Source organism: Rhododendron vialii, chromosome 9a (genome assembly GCF_030253575.1).
Source record: "Rhododendron vialii isolate Sample 1 chromosome 9a, ASM3025357v1".
Taxonomy (NCBI): domain Eukaryota; kingdom Viridiplantae; phylum Streptophyta; class Magnoliopsida; order Ericales; family Ericaceae; genus Rhododendron; species Rhododendron vialii.
Window position 1 is genome coordinate 33,330,733 of NC_080565.1, and position 15,270 is coordinate 33,346,002.

Here is a 15,270-nt window from a genome sequence, read left to right on the forward strand (position 1 = left end):
GGATACAGACGTCTGTTTATTGATCCAGACACAAATTTCTCATGAACCATCCAGTGAAACCACGTACTTCGTACAACTTCGAACATACCTATGTTTGGAACTATGCATGGACGTTTGTGCAATGCAAGAGACTGACAAACAGAAACATATATCCACATTATTACTTTAATTAAAAAAAAGTCCTAAAATTAGACATCAAATTAAACAGGAGATTACTAAAAAATCATAATTTAAGAAACATAATTACCCCCACAAATTAAAATCCTTATTTTTTTTATTCGGACCCTCTAGAACACAAATGGAATGACAGCCTTGACACCCTTGGGAAAGTCTTCAAATTTGGAAAGGTACCATTTCCTAGTGCCGTAACTCCTCCCCATCAAGACCACAGCTGAGCCAATAGTAAAGGAGAATGCATGCAACGTTTGAGCAATGCAAGAGACTCCCACAAACCCTAGAATCTCAAAGAGGTAGTGTGGGCATATCACCAAATTGAACAAGCCCCCCTTTGGAATCTTGTAATCTTTGTTACCCTCGCTCCTCAGCCTAGAAAGGAGGCAATGGTGGTAGAAATTACCACTTAGCCCCGCGAGGAAAATCGCGATTCCGACGTATGTTAGGTCAACCAGGGGCTCCTGGAGCCCTCGGGTCAGGTGTTGGGCGTATATCATGAGTGCTGTTTGGGTGAAATAGCTGAGAGATATCATAGTTGCTACGTCGACAAACATCGAACCGCTGTATTTGTGGACAAAGAGCACCTACAAAACAAATGGATGTGTTGGAAAAATAATGATAGTTGTTATGATGATTATCATATTTTAAGAGACCAAAAAATTGATTGTTTAATACAGAAGAAGAAATTATGGAATTATCTCCTAAATGATTACATTTTCATGAGAGAGAGAGAGAGAGAGAGAGAGGGTACCTCAAGGGTCCTCTTAAAGAAATGGATGGTAAGAGCAGATTTAACCAACATAAACCTGAAACCCCCGTTCGGAAAAAGGAAGAAAGAGGCGAGGCCGAATAGAAACGCCGGAGAATAAGCCATGAACATGCCTGTTCTTCCGGAAACCTTGAACGTAGATTTTCGAGGCCCGACGTTCCAGAACTTGGAGTACTGCAATTGTTTTCCTCTCATTTCAGCGATCCCATTGCTCCCTAAGAACGCCAATGTTATCGCAGACATTATCGTTACGATTGGTGTCGGTGGGTATATCAATCCCTGCAACATTGAGCTCTCCATGTGCACGCGCTCTCTCTCTCTCTCAAGATCTCGTGTGTGTGGTTTGTGTTTAACAAAATTCAGTGTTTAAATGGAATGCAAAAGTTTGCTTGATATTTTTTAGAATTGCACGAGTATTAATGTCATTCAACTTTTTTGATTTTGTAATATTTGATTTAATATTCATTAGTGTTGTTTCCATAAACGTTTGAATTGACGTTAATTTTTGATATGGTATACATTAATTGTGAAAGATTTCATAGAATCTTCTAATTTTGGTGTGAAGAAAGTAAATTAATGAGATTATTAAGGGTCATGGGGGGATTATTTGAATGTCAAGGCCCCCGAGGTAAACTTCATACAAGTAGGAGATAAAAATGTATTCATGTAAAATGGGACCCCGAACGCCCCTTCTGTAGGAGCTAGGGCTGTTACAAAACTCGACGGACCGAAAAAAAATCAAAAAATTCGACCAATCAGTTCGATTTTTGCTCGGGATGATGGCGGAATTTTTCCAGATCTGACCAAACCGAACCAAAATTGGTTCGGTCTCGATTTCCTGAAATTTTCACCGGACCGGACCAAACCGAACCAACCAAGTATATATTTTACATATATATACTCTAAAGGGAGACTTAAAAATTCGTCTTTGTTGCCCTCTTAAGTTATGAATTCATCTTGTCCTTTTCAGCAACTTATGATTTCATCATTCTCATACTTTTAATCCCGCTATTGCCCTTTAAGTGTTGTTAATTATATATAAGTATATATTTTAAACCATATATATAGGCCTGATTTTAAACCATATATGTAATACAAGCTTTTCGATTTCATGGTAAATGAATTATTTGTAGCATTTACATGTTTGTATGTTCCTATCATTTCATGGTTAATTATTTGGACCATTTACTATGAAACTATTTCATGGTTAATTATTTAGACGGTTTACCATGAAACTAGTCCGGCGAAATCTGTTAGGCCGCTGCGCGGACCAATATATATAAGGATAGTTTGAGTCCTTTGGGATGTACAAATACTTATGTTTACATCCCAAAATTCTTGTCTATATAGGCCAAGAATTTTAGGATATAAACATAAATAATGTACATCCCAAAATTCTTGTTTATATAGGCCAAGAATTTTATGATGTAAACATAAGTATTTAACCATGTAATGTCATGGTAATTTAACCATGTAACAGTTTGAGGATATCATGTTATATATTTTTGTTATGGTAATTTAGTCATGTTCTGTTGGCTAACTCGAAGAATAAAGAAAAAATTGCAAAGATGTGGTCAACTTATCATGTTATATTTCTAAAAAAATCGATTATTCAAATACATTGCATGATAAAAAAAATAAAATAAAAAAGCAATCAATCATATTGAAATTTACCAAATCCCATTAATTAGGAAAATAATCAAATCCAATCCCACTAAATTGGGAAAACAATCCAATCCAATCTCACTAAACTAGGAAAGTAATATAACATAATATATGTATATCATAGTGAAAAGGGTAAGAAAAGTAATTCAAACACTAAAAGAATGAAAATATAAGTATGAAAAAAGGATGGGATGAATTCTTACATGACATGGATAAAGAGGATAAATATTTAAATATTCCTACTTTAAATTAAATGGAAATTTTATATTTTATATTTCGGGCAGACTAAAATCCCCAGCCGAACCGATCCCACTCCGAACAGAACTCAACTCTGGTCGGAATCGGTCCTAAAAATATTTGGACCGAACCAATAGGTCTTCGGAAATTGCACCCCGAACCGAACCGAAATCACCCCTAGTAGGGGTGTGTATCATTTTCCAGTAGGACCTATTTGGGGGGCAAATTGTGATTGTGCATTTTCCTATTTTTTGCGTTTGGGAGGTGTATTGTATGAGAATGGATTCTCCCACAATCCATTATGAAAACTACACTTTGAAGGGACAATTTGAGAATCAGTCATGGAGGAACTTTTACATTCCCATTTTGGATTATTTTTCCAAATTCTTAAATCTATTTTAGGTATTATCCTCAACAATACCAATTTATAATCTATTTTGAGCATTATCCTTTCAAACATGCACTATTCCGTTACAAAATATATTCTGCACATGTCTCTCACATTCTACCAGATTCATAATTTATTCTTGCCACAATCTAAAATCAGTAACTCACAACCTAAAATGCAAAAATGCAATTACGCTCCCAAACGGGCCCTAAGGTTTTTTTTTTTTTTTTTGTCAATGGATAGAAGAGATCATTTTTACATCAAATATGAGGTACATAGTACAAATTTGAGACTATATTAATTGTGAGAGTCCACAAGATAACCAACCCAATAACTCAACCAATATAAGAAATAAACCCATTATAGGGTAGAAATAAATAAAAAAAGGAAAAGCCTTCTAAGAAAAGAACACTCATATACATATGGGGAGACTCAAACTCCTGACCTCCAATCGATATAAAGTCCTAACTGACCAATTGAGATAGCCCCAGTTAGTTAAACGGGCAAGTTATGAGTCACATAACATACAGTTGAGCTTTTATTTCTCTGTCCGTTGGTTAGACTTTGGTTTGAACTGAAAATATAATAAGGCACATGATTTCAATCTTGATTGCGGATCAAAGAAAACTCTGGTGGATGGGTTGCCTAATGGGCTTGCTTCAGAAGATCCAATCATTGAGGAAGACAAATCTCCTCTACAAAGCCGTATATTTTCTTTTAGTTCGCAAGGAGTGAGCTCAGGAAAGCTTGGCTCTTCTCCTCCTCTGATTGTGTCCTTTAAGGCGGGTGGATCTGAGAAAATCAAAGCACCAAGGTCATATTGTGAGGATATGGAGGTTTCTCAATCTTTCAACAACACAAAGCATAAAATAGAGCATGTAATTGAAGACAGTTACAATAACTCATATTTTTTTCAAGCCCCTCGGCGACGTTATCTCCAGTGCGGTTAGTGAATTCTATTTTCTTTATTTTGATATGGTTTCATCTTTTGTCTTCTCTCTTCCTCTTTGCAGGTCATAATGACTTCATTCGAAGTGGACTCTTCTTCTACTTTGGTCATAGGAGTACTTCTGGAGGTGCTTGCTTTTTTGATTACCTACAAATTATGGTTGGTGTTTTAATACAATCTTGTGGGTCACGGGGTAGTATCAGTCATCTTTGGTTTGTAATCTTAATGTTGCAGCTTTTGTTGAACTCATGTATTTCATTATGTTTCTATATATATAAATGATGTTCTTATTGTGCCAAAAAAAAAAAAAAATTAACCACGCCATTCTAGCTAGGTAGCTGCTGGACTGGGCTACGGAGTAATAAAATCTTCCATGCAGTGCGGCGCTCGACTCACCCTTTAATATTTATATTTAGTGAGCTCGGGCCCAAATTGAATCGAGTCATACTAGTTTAAATAAGGGACGTGTAGCATAGACTTGCTTAATTAAATCCTCCTTCTAGAGGGATTGAATAATTATGTTTTCATTCTGATTTTTTTTTTCAATAATACCCTTATTTATACAAAGCATACTGTATTTTCTATAAAACCTAATTAAAACACAAACCTAGAAAGAAAGAAAAATAAAAAAAGGCCATATTTTGATAATTAAGGAACCTGATCGACTACGGTCACCAACGGTTGCACACCCCCTCACATATCCAATTAAGTTGATTTTTCACGGGACCAACTCAATTTTTTTTTTTTTAAATTCTTGAAAGGCTCGGATTATCCATGTTACATTTCTTGGAGCGTTCCGACCTAAAACAAATTAGCAATAGGTGGAGTAGCCTCTAGATTTTATTAACCAAGTTTTGATAGTTTAGATAAGTGATGTGGAACAAGTCTAACACATGTGAAATCCGGAGTGGGCCTCTAGATCTTATTAACCAAGTTCAGTTCTACAATTACGCCACTCCCATCTAAATTCCAACCATTAGAATACAAATGGAATGAAAGCCTTGACATCCTTCGGAAAGTCTTCAAATTTTGAAAGGTACCATTTCCTAGTGCCATAACTCCTTCCCATCAAGAGCATAGCTGAGCCAAGAGTGAAGGAGAATGCATACAATGTCTGAGCAATGCAGGAGACCCCTACGAACCCTAAGATCTCAAAAAGATAGTGTGGGCATATCACTAGACTAAATAAACCCCCCCTTGGAATCTTGTACCCTTTTTCACCCTCACCCCTGAGTTTGGAGAGGAGGTAATGGTGGTAGAAATTACCACTTAGTCCCACAAGAAATATCAGAATCCCAACAAATTTCAGGTCGACCGGGGGCTCCTGGAGCCCTCGGGTGAGGTGTTGGGCGTATATCATGTTTGCTGTTTGGATGAAATAGGTGAGAGAGATGGTAATTGCGATGTCGAGAAACATTGGGCCGCTGTATTTGTGGACGAATAGCACCTACAAAACAAATAGTTATTGGGTTAGCACTTTTAGTAGTTCACAAAACAAGAAATTTTAATTTGAATCAAAACTGCTTGAGGAAATTGTGAGTGTTTGCTCCTAAAGTTCAGCGTTTTTTTTGCGGTTTCTGTTAAAAATGTAGCCGTTCATCATATAAGGACGAGTTTAAGAATTAGCTGTAGTGTTAGTTCATTGCAGTATCATATGTTTGCTTTAGAATTGTTTTCTGTGGACTGTACTCTGTAGAAGAAACAAGAGACAATTTAGCCGTTATAAATCTGCAACTGGTTGAGGCATTAAAACTTGGTTTTGGTGTTGGGTCTTGCACTGTTGGAGACCTTCAACCAAATGATGGACAAACCTAATATATTTATGAGCTACTACCAAATTTCGGGGGCCCTAGTTTGGGCTTTAAATCGTTAGGTTCGAAACCAGTTGCTTCCTGGGCTTACTCCTAGATTCGGTATTACTCAGCCGCAGGACACGTGGTCACATTTGATTGTTGGATTATTCTTTAAGAGTTAGAAAAGCTTTGACTAAGGACGGAGATAGAGGGAAATTGTACCAAGTCCAAGAAATAATGAAAAAGATTATATGAGGTCTTAACTAGCTAGTGTTATCGTGTCAGGTGAGTGTATAGGCAGGATAAAGTCCGAGAAATAATGCATATGACTCTATGAACTCTTAACTAGTTATATTGTGCTTGGTTAGACCACTAGAGTATATAGGCAGGATAAAGTAGTTACCAAAAAACATAGATAGGATAAAGGTAAATCAATTATTTTCAATCGTGGGATGAAGAGGGAGATAATTTAGAAAGGGAAAAGACTACCTAATACCGCCCATGATATTAGCTAGTATCCAATACGATATACTAAATGGATAAATAGTTCACCCTTGTTTAATCCGTCCTGAAATCCTAAGTACCCATGAATATCGGGATTGGAACATTATTTTTAGGTGGACACTTATGTTCCCTCGATCCTTAATTACAAATATGTATTTAATTAATCATTTGTTTCTTCTAGGTTGAACGTAAGATTCGTTAACAATGTTCCCCCTTCTAATCAAATTTTCTGGTATGGTCACACTTTCGCCGTCATCCTCGTTAACGCCGGGCAGATGGGGGAAGGGAGACATGAATTCAACTTGAAGTAAAAGTGAAACAGGTACAATTAAAAGTAAAAGGGCCAAATTAAAATTTCGGCAAGAGCACAAGGGTAATTTGTGTAATTATCCGATAAAAATTTACAAAAGGGAATATCAAGTAGAAGATGAAGAGGAAGAAGACGAAGACATGGGAAGAGCTCAAGATTTCATTTCAGTCACACACAAGGGAGGCTCTAGAAACATGGGAAGAGCTCAAGATTTCATTTCAGTCACACACAAGGGAGGCTCTAGAAATTTAGTTTAGTGGTGACAAAAACAAAAAGAGAATTTTGGTATACACAGTATTATATAAAATATACATATTTATCTTGTTTTAAAGTTTTTTTTTTTTTGTTATACAATATAAATTAGCAAGGGTTAGCAGGGTGTTAATTTGTTAATCAACGTAGAGTTCAGAGGTTATCCATAGACCTGAACCTAATTATGCTCCTCGTGAGACTCGAACTCAAGTCACCAGTGAAGAAAGAAATGAGACAACCAACTTGACAAGCTTGTTTTAAAGTTTATCGAGCCTAGCTTATTTTATTTTGTTGAGCTGTATTTTTTATTTATGGACATATTAAGTGAATTTTTTACTAATTTACTTTCGCTACAGATGAACTAATCAGTCCCAACAATTTTAAAGAAAAAAAAGTTGTATTTCAAAAAAAAAAAAACAATTTAGTGCATTATTTTGAACACAGGCGATTCGGTTGAATCCCTTAACTTAAGGCGGGTGCAGAGAGAGAGAGAGATATTGATTTTACCTCGCATAGCCGTTTGAAGAAGTGGATAGTAAGAGCTAATTTTAGCAACACAAATCGGAGCCCCTCGTTCGGAAACATTCCGAACGAGGCGAGGCCGAAGAGAAACGCCGGCGTATACGCCAGTAGCATGCCCGTTTTTCCAGGCAACTTGGGAGTAGATTTCTTAGCATCAACGTTCCAGAATTTAGAGTACTGCAACTGTTTCCCCCTTATTCCTGAAATCCCAGCACTCGCCATTGATACGACGGTGACCAACGCCATGGCCGTGGTGTAGGAAGTAGCTGGTGGTGGTGGGTACATAATCAGTTGCGGAAACATGGTAGTCGCCATTCTCTCTCTCTCTCTCTCTCTCTCTCTCTCTCTCTCTCTCTCTCTCTCTCTCTCTCTCTCTCTCTAACGGAATAGCAGTAGTATCTTCGTTCAAAAAAAAATACACTATACCATGTAAGATTCACACAAAATTAAAATTATGGGAGGATTTTATTCATGGGAAGCAGACAAACCACGTACTTGTTGCAATTGCCGGACCGTGTGAAAGGTCCTCCATTAACAAGTTGGTATGATCTTGAAAGATGCCAAAAACACTTTAAATATCGTGGGTTCCACAAATACCAGTATACAACGAGTGTGCGTAGCCCCACTCGCATAAACTTTGGGATTCAACGCAAACACTCGGTATTGTTGGAAACATGCTTTTAAACGTCCCTGTAAGTGCTTGATCGACTTTTGTTCCTGAATTTGCAGGAACAAAAATTGAATGAATCTATCAGTTGTGTTGGATCCCAAAAGAAATCTCTCATAATTTGGTGTAAATTCAGTGTACGGTCCACCCCACGTACCCATGGTGTTGGGGAGATCTTTATATGGATCTGACTCTGTAGTATGATGAATCGATGACCACAAAATTGATCCAACAAACGATCATATCAATTATCAGAGAATATTAGCCAAGTAAATTGGCATGGGAAAATGACAGCTAATGACGTGTTTTGATAATTAATATCCGTCAAGAACATGCTGAGAACATTTGTTAATGCTAAAAATGTTTTTGTCAGATATTAATTATCAAAACACGTCATGGACCATCATTTTCCCAATTGGCATTGATATGAGACACAAGCTTTACTCTTCCAAAATCAAATTTGTTTCCATTTGTGCAAATTTTATGGTTAAGCACTATTGGATATAGAAATAGCAATGAAAGAAGGTTCTAATATACACATTAGGTACTCCCAAGTCACAAAGTCATCAATGAATTTCTAACTGATTTCTCAAAAAGGGAATTGACTTCTACACTTCCCTTTTTACCACATACACTCCTTTTTTTGTCTTTATTCAAGTAAATTTACCTTTTTACCCTTTCATAAGTTCACTTTCTTACACATTAAGGGGCAATGTAGTAAATTCACACCAAATAAAGACCAAAAAAAAAATGTGTGGGGAAAAATGGGAAGTGTAGAAGTCAATTTCCACAAAAAAGTCACAAGTCACAATGAATGTATCTTACGAACAATAACATACTCCCCCTCCCTGTGGTCTCTTCTAAGTGTTCGAAAAAAACGTGTACTTTTTAGATTAAAGATAAAGTACCATCTGTAACTTTCAAACTATTTTGCACTAATTTAAATACTACTATCTAATTGAAATCTTTCATTTAGTGCAATGAAGTTGAAAAATCATGAACATAATAGTATTTTATTCTTTCATGTGAAAATTACACATCTTTCCGCATGTAACATTTCAAAAAGAACGGAGTGAATAATGAATAGAAAATCATGTTTCTTAAACATCATCTCATGTCTCAACCCTTTGAAAGTAAAAGTCAATAAGTCGGCTGTGATGCACAATACCCCTGTAGTGCACCCGTGTAGTCACTATAGGGTCCTGAATCCTTTAAACCCTACTATATCGTTTATTCTAGGCCTATATCTCAAGCTTGAAATAGCTTAGGCCGACATTTCAAGAAAGAATTTGCTACAGTACTTGACTATATTTGTTTGAAACACTTCCACAAATATTCCTACGTGTGCTCGAAATTATGAAATCCTTGTCTAAGTTACCTCACAAGCGCATAAATTCACATCACACATACTAGATATCTCTATTCCATCCACTACAATACTTACCCTTACCAATCTACATTCAACATTTAACTTTTCTAGAGCTTTATGAAGTTTGAATTCAGATCCCTTCAGATCAATTCACTCATCCAAAACAGAGCTTTATGGTTGAGAACAGTTGAATACCATCCAGACTGAAAACAAGTACTCACTTCTTTCAATGATATCTGGGAAACCCTAGAAACAGTACCATAATCAAAGCATTATACAGATCCCCCATTTGACTAATGCATACAGGATTAAACAGAACCGGAGAGTCAAGACGGAAAAAAAAGAATGATGAAACACAATACCTATACCAACTATACATCGCCCAACCCAAAATCTTATTTATTCCAAAAATTACAAAGGAATTAAAACCATATTACCATCAATCTAATAGCCTTATGTGAGTCCTCGGGGGGAGAGAGAGAGAGAGAGAGAGAGAGAGATGAAGGTCCAAACTGTGAAGCTACATTGCATGTGAAAACTCTGCCACCGTCATATTTAAAATTACACAACCAATATATTGAAAACTAAAACTCACAATATTCCGATGCCGAATTCTTCTGTGCTGCTGCTGCCTTAGTTCATACATCCAAATATAACCGCTTGAGGGTTAAATTCAGAAAAGGTGGAGATTCAGCCAGCATTTCCTAATTATAGATTCTCACGGGCTTCTCATACGTGTGCCGATTCTGCAGAAAAATATGGTCACTACATAATTCTAATGATTACAGAAGAAGGAATTAACTCTCTCGGATTATAGGGGCACCAAATTTCTACCAAATTAACAATCTGCAAAAGCAGACGTATAAAGTGAAATTAATTCCTACATCATATGCATGCTTGGTAAAGCCCAATCCAGTTAATGATTCCTGATCTTTTTGGAGCACAATACTTCCCTAACCTTGTTTCTGCAATCTTTTCAAGGAACCTTTATAGGAGTACCATTTTTGAACTTCTTTTCTTTTAGGTTTTGAACAAGAAGGAATTTATTCACCTGACTGGCTGCATATGACCTTTTAGGAGTATTATCCGAGTGCTCCAATCCGAGATATTGTTCCCACGCACCATAAACATCCCTTCTCTATAATGAAAATTGAGAAAAAAACAAATGGAAGGGAGAAATGTTAACCACCTCAACTAAATAATGTATGCAAGTGCATGTGAGCATGAACAAGTATGCGTGTGCACACGAGAGAGAGAGAGAGAGGGAGAGAGAGTGAGAGAGAGAGAGTAAGTATTCGTGCACACCTGAAAACGACTAGAAATGATGTCCGACTCCTGAAGGTATTCAGGACGACCCAAAGACAAAAATGCAAACTTCCACTGAGAGAGAGGGAAGATTTTAGAATCGCTACAGTTAATAATTAACCAAACACATGCTGTCAAAGAATGCCTCATCATGTTGAAAGACAAGCCCAAGCAAAATTGAAATTATTGTACCTTTGAGAACTCTTCATCTGGAACCTGCAACTTCTTCTGTATCCGTACTTTAACTTCACCCAATGTCTCACCCTCACGAATGACCAGGAAAAAAGGTTCCCCAAAATTCTGGACCTGCTGTTTTATAAAGTAAAAAGGACAGGAGGAGGATAAATGAGACAGCTGTACAACTGAATCTCATCTTATTTAGCTAACAAAAATGATACTCACACAACACCAAACACAACCTCTCACATACATGTGGGCTCCACACACACTACTATGTGTGGGCCCCACATGTATGTGAGAGGTTGTGTAAGTTGTTGTGTTTGGATCGTTGTGTGAGTAGCATTGTTGATTAGCTAAACAATCATCAATTCATCATACTTTCATACAAGCTACAGTGCTCGGATAATGGCAATATTCCATCCAAACAACTTACCACTTGGTTCTGAGCTGTATCTTTCGTAAAATGATATATGTGAATGAGACGGTCATGAGGACCAAGGTTCTTCTCTTCCTCGGGAATCTGTTACAGGGAGAAATCTATTCAAGAACCTTAACAAAACACAAATAAAAGGAAAGAAGCTTGACAAAACAATTGATATACGAGATTATGTGATATTGTAAACCCATCTGAACAATAACGAGATTTCTCTGTAACAATCAGAAATTTTTGTTGTACCAGACAACTCAACAAAGCAAAAGCAGCTTGTTTAGCTGGTGATATAATTAATCATAGTGCAGTATTTTAATAAAACCATGCCATATGTAACCTTGTGAAGGGAAAGGCGAGAACAGACAAACAGAGACCAATACCACAAATTGAAGGCATGAACTTATAAGGTTTCGCCCGCAGAACTTTACAAGCAAGAGATGGTATGCTTATTTGTATCACGGAGTCTCTCGGGGTTCCTTCCGGTCAAGATGTGAAGAGACGTGTGTAGTTCCTAGAAATTTATAGCAAACCAAAGGTATAGGTTGCCCAATGGAACTCAGGGTAATTTCTCGTCCACTTACAGGCCAAACCCTTATATCGAAAGCATGAGTTCTTTCGGCTCAGTTTCAACCAAAAAATCAAGCCCAAAGTAGCGAAAACAAACGATCAAGATGCAGGAAGCACCTTAACATTTCAGCAGAGACAAAAATAAACATTACACACCTAAGTAAATAAATTAAAATCCAGCCTAAGTTGTAAATATAAAATTTTACCTCCTCTGCACGCAATGTCCAGTATTGATCATTGATATTCTCAATCTTCTCATTAAGTGGGAAAATCTGCAAAATATAATGTGGTACAGTAATAACAGGACATGCATCCACATATGTATATTTCTATGTATATATCTACCCACAGATGCAAAGTTTCAGAGCACGACACACATCATTTCTTTTGTTCATTAAATTCGTATTAACTAATACAGCAAACACGAAAATTCTAACAGCGACCAATTGCCCTTCTCTCGATAACCTCAGTGACAGATCCATTTCTGAAGTAAACCCAGCACCTAACTACTAAAAATCACAACTCAGCAACTAAGATGACCCACAGAAAACAAAGGTACAGCAGTAACAAATATCACCCACAGAAGTTAAGGATGTTTGAGGATTAAAATCGATTTTGAAAATAGTCAGGTTTGTATTAAGATGCATAAATCCTAAAGGCCACTCTGGGTTTCAAGAAACAGTACGTTATTCACTAATGATATTTTCATGCAATGCAGGTCACGGAAAAAAGAAACAAAGAAGTGAGAAAAACTTGCCCACAAGAAAGGAATGACATCAACCACAGACCTCCATTAAGGTGCATTCATTTCAATGACCTCTTATCATTTTCCCATCAGAAAGTAAGAATAACAGCTCCGACATTATCTAGTACCTTGTAGATCTTGTGATAGAAGACTTCAAGCAACCTAAGTTCTGCATTAGGATGGGATAACTCAACCTGTTCCAAAATAAAACACTATTGATGATTGGATTCTTGTCAAAAGCCCAATAAGAGAAATATATACCCAAACAAAGCTAAGAAAAAAATACAAGTAAAACTAAAGAGCACAAAACTATCTAGACATGTCAGATAGCGCAGGCACATCTCAAAACAAGAGAACGTGTGCAGTTAAAAAGCAAAGAAAGTTGCAAGAGTTACCTTCGTCTTAAGATCATTGATAACGTCGCCGACAGTGCTTTGTTTGGGCAATCTGATAGTATGGATTACAACCTGAAAATAGTCACATCAAGACAGAATCAGAGACAAAAAGCTAACATGCAATAAAGAAAACACGGACAAATTTTGACACTCACTTCTTCCTTGGTAGCATGATGAAAAGCAACTTTCAGTGTTTTCAGGCCTTGCAGTTCTGGTAGAGGGATATCCAATACCTCATAGTACATGATATCCGTAGTCTATACAGAAGAGGAACATCAGCCATCAGAAAGCAACACTTGCAACATATGCAAAATGTAAAGATGAAAAGTACCAAGAGGATGGTCCTACAACCTGATTGTAGTGGATCAACATGTCTGATAGATGATCCACTCCTCGATACTTGATCGGCTGGGGTTTAGGTTGCTGGGAGTAGCAGTTATGAGATGTAAGCCTTATTTTAGACGGATCATCCAGCCCAAGATGGCAGGCAACTCTTTCAACAACATCGTCATAATTGTGCAGTTTTGACCTATAAATTTAAAAAACCATATTTTTCATCTAATATGTAAAACCATATAAAGAAACAAAAAAAGCAATAGAATGGATCAATAAGAATAAACGTATCTAGTAGGAGAGATATAGGAAATTGGAAGAACTTACAACTCGAGACGGAACTCCTCTTCCTTTGGTTTCTCCAAAGAACGGAAGCGAACAACCTATAAATGACAAGATCTATGAAAAAGTGGTACTAAAGGAGGCAATAGGAAAGAAAATGAGCAAACAGCTGTATGATCTCATGGAGGTGCGAATTAGAATGTCCAGCACTACATTACCAGGGGACGCTACTACCCTAGCGAATTACATTTTGCTACATGGTACACTTCCATTCCAAAACGGTAAATATAGCAAATCCTAAAAGATCCCCAAAAATTTCCCAAATAATTAACTTACTATTTATAAAATCTAGAGAGAATGGAATTTTGGTGAGAAAAATGTAAAATCTCGGTCATTATGTACCTAGAAATGTATTTTGCATGAATAAAATGGAAAATGATACTTTTTTTACTATATGTTTATCCCTTGGAGGATAAGTTTTGATTTTGTTATCTATCGAAGCCTACCTTGGGTTTTAACTCGTGGTATCAGAAAACGTAACGTAACGGTGTCGGTGATATGGTCATACATTGGTCTGTATCAACTGATACGCAAGTAAATAACGGTGTCTAAAATCTCATTACATAACAACCGATACCATACGTTACAATGTTTATTTAAAACCCTGAGCCTAACCCTAGTGTTCCACAATTTAGACATGTGGCGTATTGCGCTACCGTTCCCATTCCTCATACTGGTACATTACCATGAGGCTGTGGTATTATCAATCTGATGGGATAGTATCTCTGGGTCGGACTATATACCCCCTTTTATGGTTAGTCCTGTCAAACAAATGAGCCCTTAAAAGTTTTGTGATTAGAGCTATTTACTTAAGTCTGGATCACACACGACTATTTTTTCACTATAGTATAAAAGAGTACATCTCAGGAAGCCCTTCTAAGTTCTAACCGATGGTAATGCGTTTGATATCAATTCATAAACTGGCTTCCTATGGAAGTACTTCTCTCCGGAAGTGCATCTACTGAAAGCTACCACTAGTGGTTGTTAAGTTACCAGTAGTCCCAAAAGCTTAAGCTATTAGGAAATGGACCCAACAATGTATATCAAGCTATCTATCACCATCCCTCACGTGCAACCCTATCTTGCCCATGGAGATACAAATATCCATACATATTGCGATAGAATGCAAACGGGAACCAAATGCAAACTGAGAGACTTGAACCCAAGACCTCTTACAACCTGAGCTATGATACCATGTTAAGTTACCAGTAATCCCAAAAGCTTAAGCTGTTAGGAAATGGGCCCAACAATGTATATCAAGCTATCTACCAGTGACTTCCTAAATGAATCTCTACAATGACAATGGAATGGTTTTAAGTGAAATTATATTGATTCCCATTTTGTCCTCGTATCAGTTCACTATTCATTGAAACT

General features: G+C 36.9%; 3 protein-coding genes across 6 annotated transcripts in view; all 3 read right to left on the reverse strand.

Moving 5' to 3' along the window:
- Window positions 1–254: 254 nt before the first annotated feature.
- On the reverse strand, window positions 255–1,270 carry LOC131301214 (steroid 5-alpha-reductase DET2-like). Its single transcript, XM_058327387.1, has 2 exons — window positions 926–1,270; window positions 255–758 (listed from the first exon to the last, which is right to left on the reverse strand). The coding sequence occupies exons 1-2, from the start codon at window positions 1,241–1,243 to the stop codon at window positions 288–290; spliced, it is 789 nt and encodes a 262-aa protein (XP_058183370.1). The 5' UTR covers window positions 1,244–1,270; the 3' UTR covers window positions 255–287.
- Window positions 1,271–5,076: 3,806 nt separating this feature from the next.
- LOC131301215 (uncharacterized) lies at window positions 5,077–8,050 on the reverse strand. The gene is made up of 2 exons (XM_058327388.1): window positions 7,549–8,050; window positions 5,077–5,629 (listed from the first exon to the last, which is right to left on the reverse strand). Exons 1-2 carry the CDS (start codon window positions 7,876–7,878, stop codon window positions 5,159–5,161), a joined length of 801 nt encoding a protein of 266 aa, XP_058183371.1. The 5' UTR covers window positions 7,879–8,050; the 3' UTR covers window positions 5,077–5,158.
- A 1,750-nt stretch (window positions 8,051–9,800) lies between these two features.
- Window positions 9,801–15,270, reverse strand: part of LOC131301218 (ubiquitin C-terminal hydrolase 12-like) — a 28,831-nt gene continuing 23,361 nt past the window's right edge. For 3 of the 4 annotated variants that reach the window (XM_058327391.1, XM_058327394.1, XM_058327392.1), the window contains exons 22-32: window positions 13,882–13,937; window positions 13,573–13,750; window positions 13,377–13,478; window positions 13,222–13,293; window positions 12,955–13,020; window positions 12,288–12,353; window positions 11,518–11,604; window positions 11,097–11,213; window positions 10,905–10,979; window positions 10,651–10,737; window positions 9,801–10,345 (exon numbers count right to left, since the gene is read on the reverse strand). In XM_058327391.1, coding sequence (XP_058183374.1) covers window positions 10,304–10,345; window positions 10,651–10,737; window positions 10,905–10,979; window positions 11,097–11,213; window positions 11,518–11,604; window positions 12,288–12,353; window positions 12,955–13,020; window positions 13,222–13,293; window positions 13,377–13,478; window positions 13,573–13,750; window positions 13,882–13,937 — 948 coding nt within the window. In that variant the 3' untranslated portion in view covers window positions 9,801–10,303. The remainder of the gene's footprint in view (window positions 10,346–10,650; window positions 10,738–10,904; window positions 10,980–11,096; window positions 11,214–11,517; window positions 11,605–12,287; window positions 12,354–12,954; window positions 13,021–13,221; window positions 13,294–13,376; window positions 13,479–13,572; window positions 13,751–13,881; window positions 13,938–15,270) is intronic. The other variant, XM_058327393.1, reaches the window with a different exon arrangement.

Coding starts and splice junctions, on each gene's coding strand:
- LOC131301214 (XM_058327387.1), bottom strand. CDS start 1,243: ATGGAGAGCTCAATGTTGCAGGGATTGATATACCCACCGACACCAATC. Junction 759..925: donor TCTTTAAGAGGACCCTTGAG/GTACCCTCTCTC, acceptor TTTGTTTTGTAG/GTGCTCTTTGTCCACAAATA.
- LOC131301215 (XM_058327388.1), bottom strand. CDS start 7,878: ATGGCGACTACCATGTTTCCGCAACTGATTATGTACCCACCACCACCA. Junction 5,630..7,548: donor TCTTCAAACGGCTATGCGAG/GTAAAATCAATA, acceptor TTTGTTTTGTAG/GTGCTATTCGTCCACAAATA.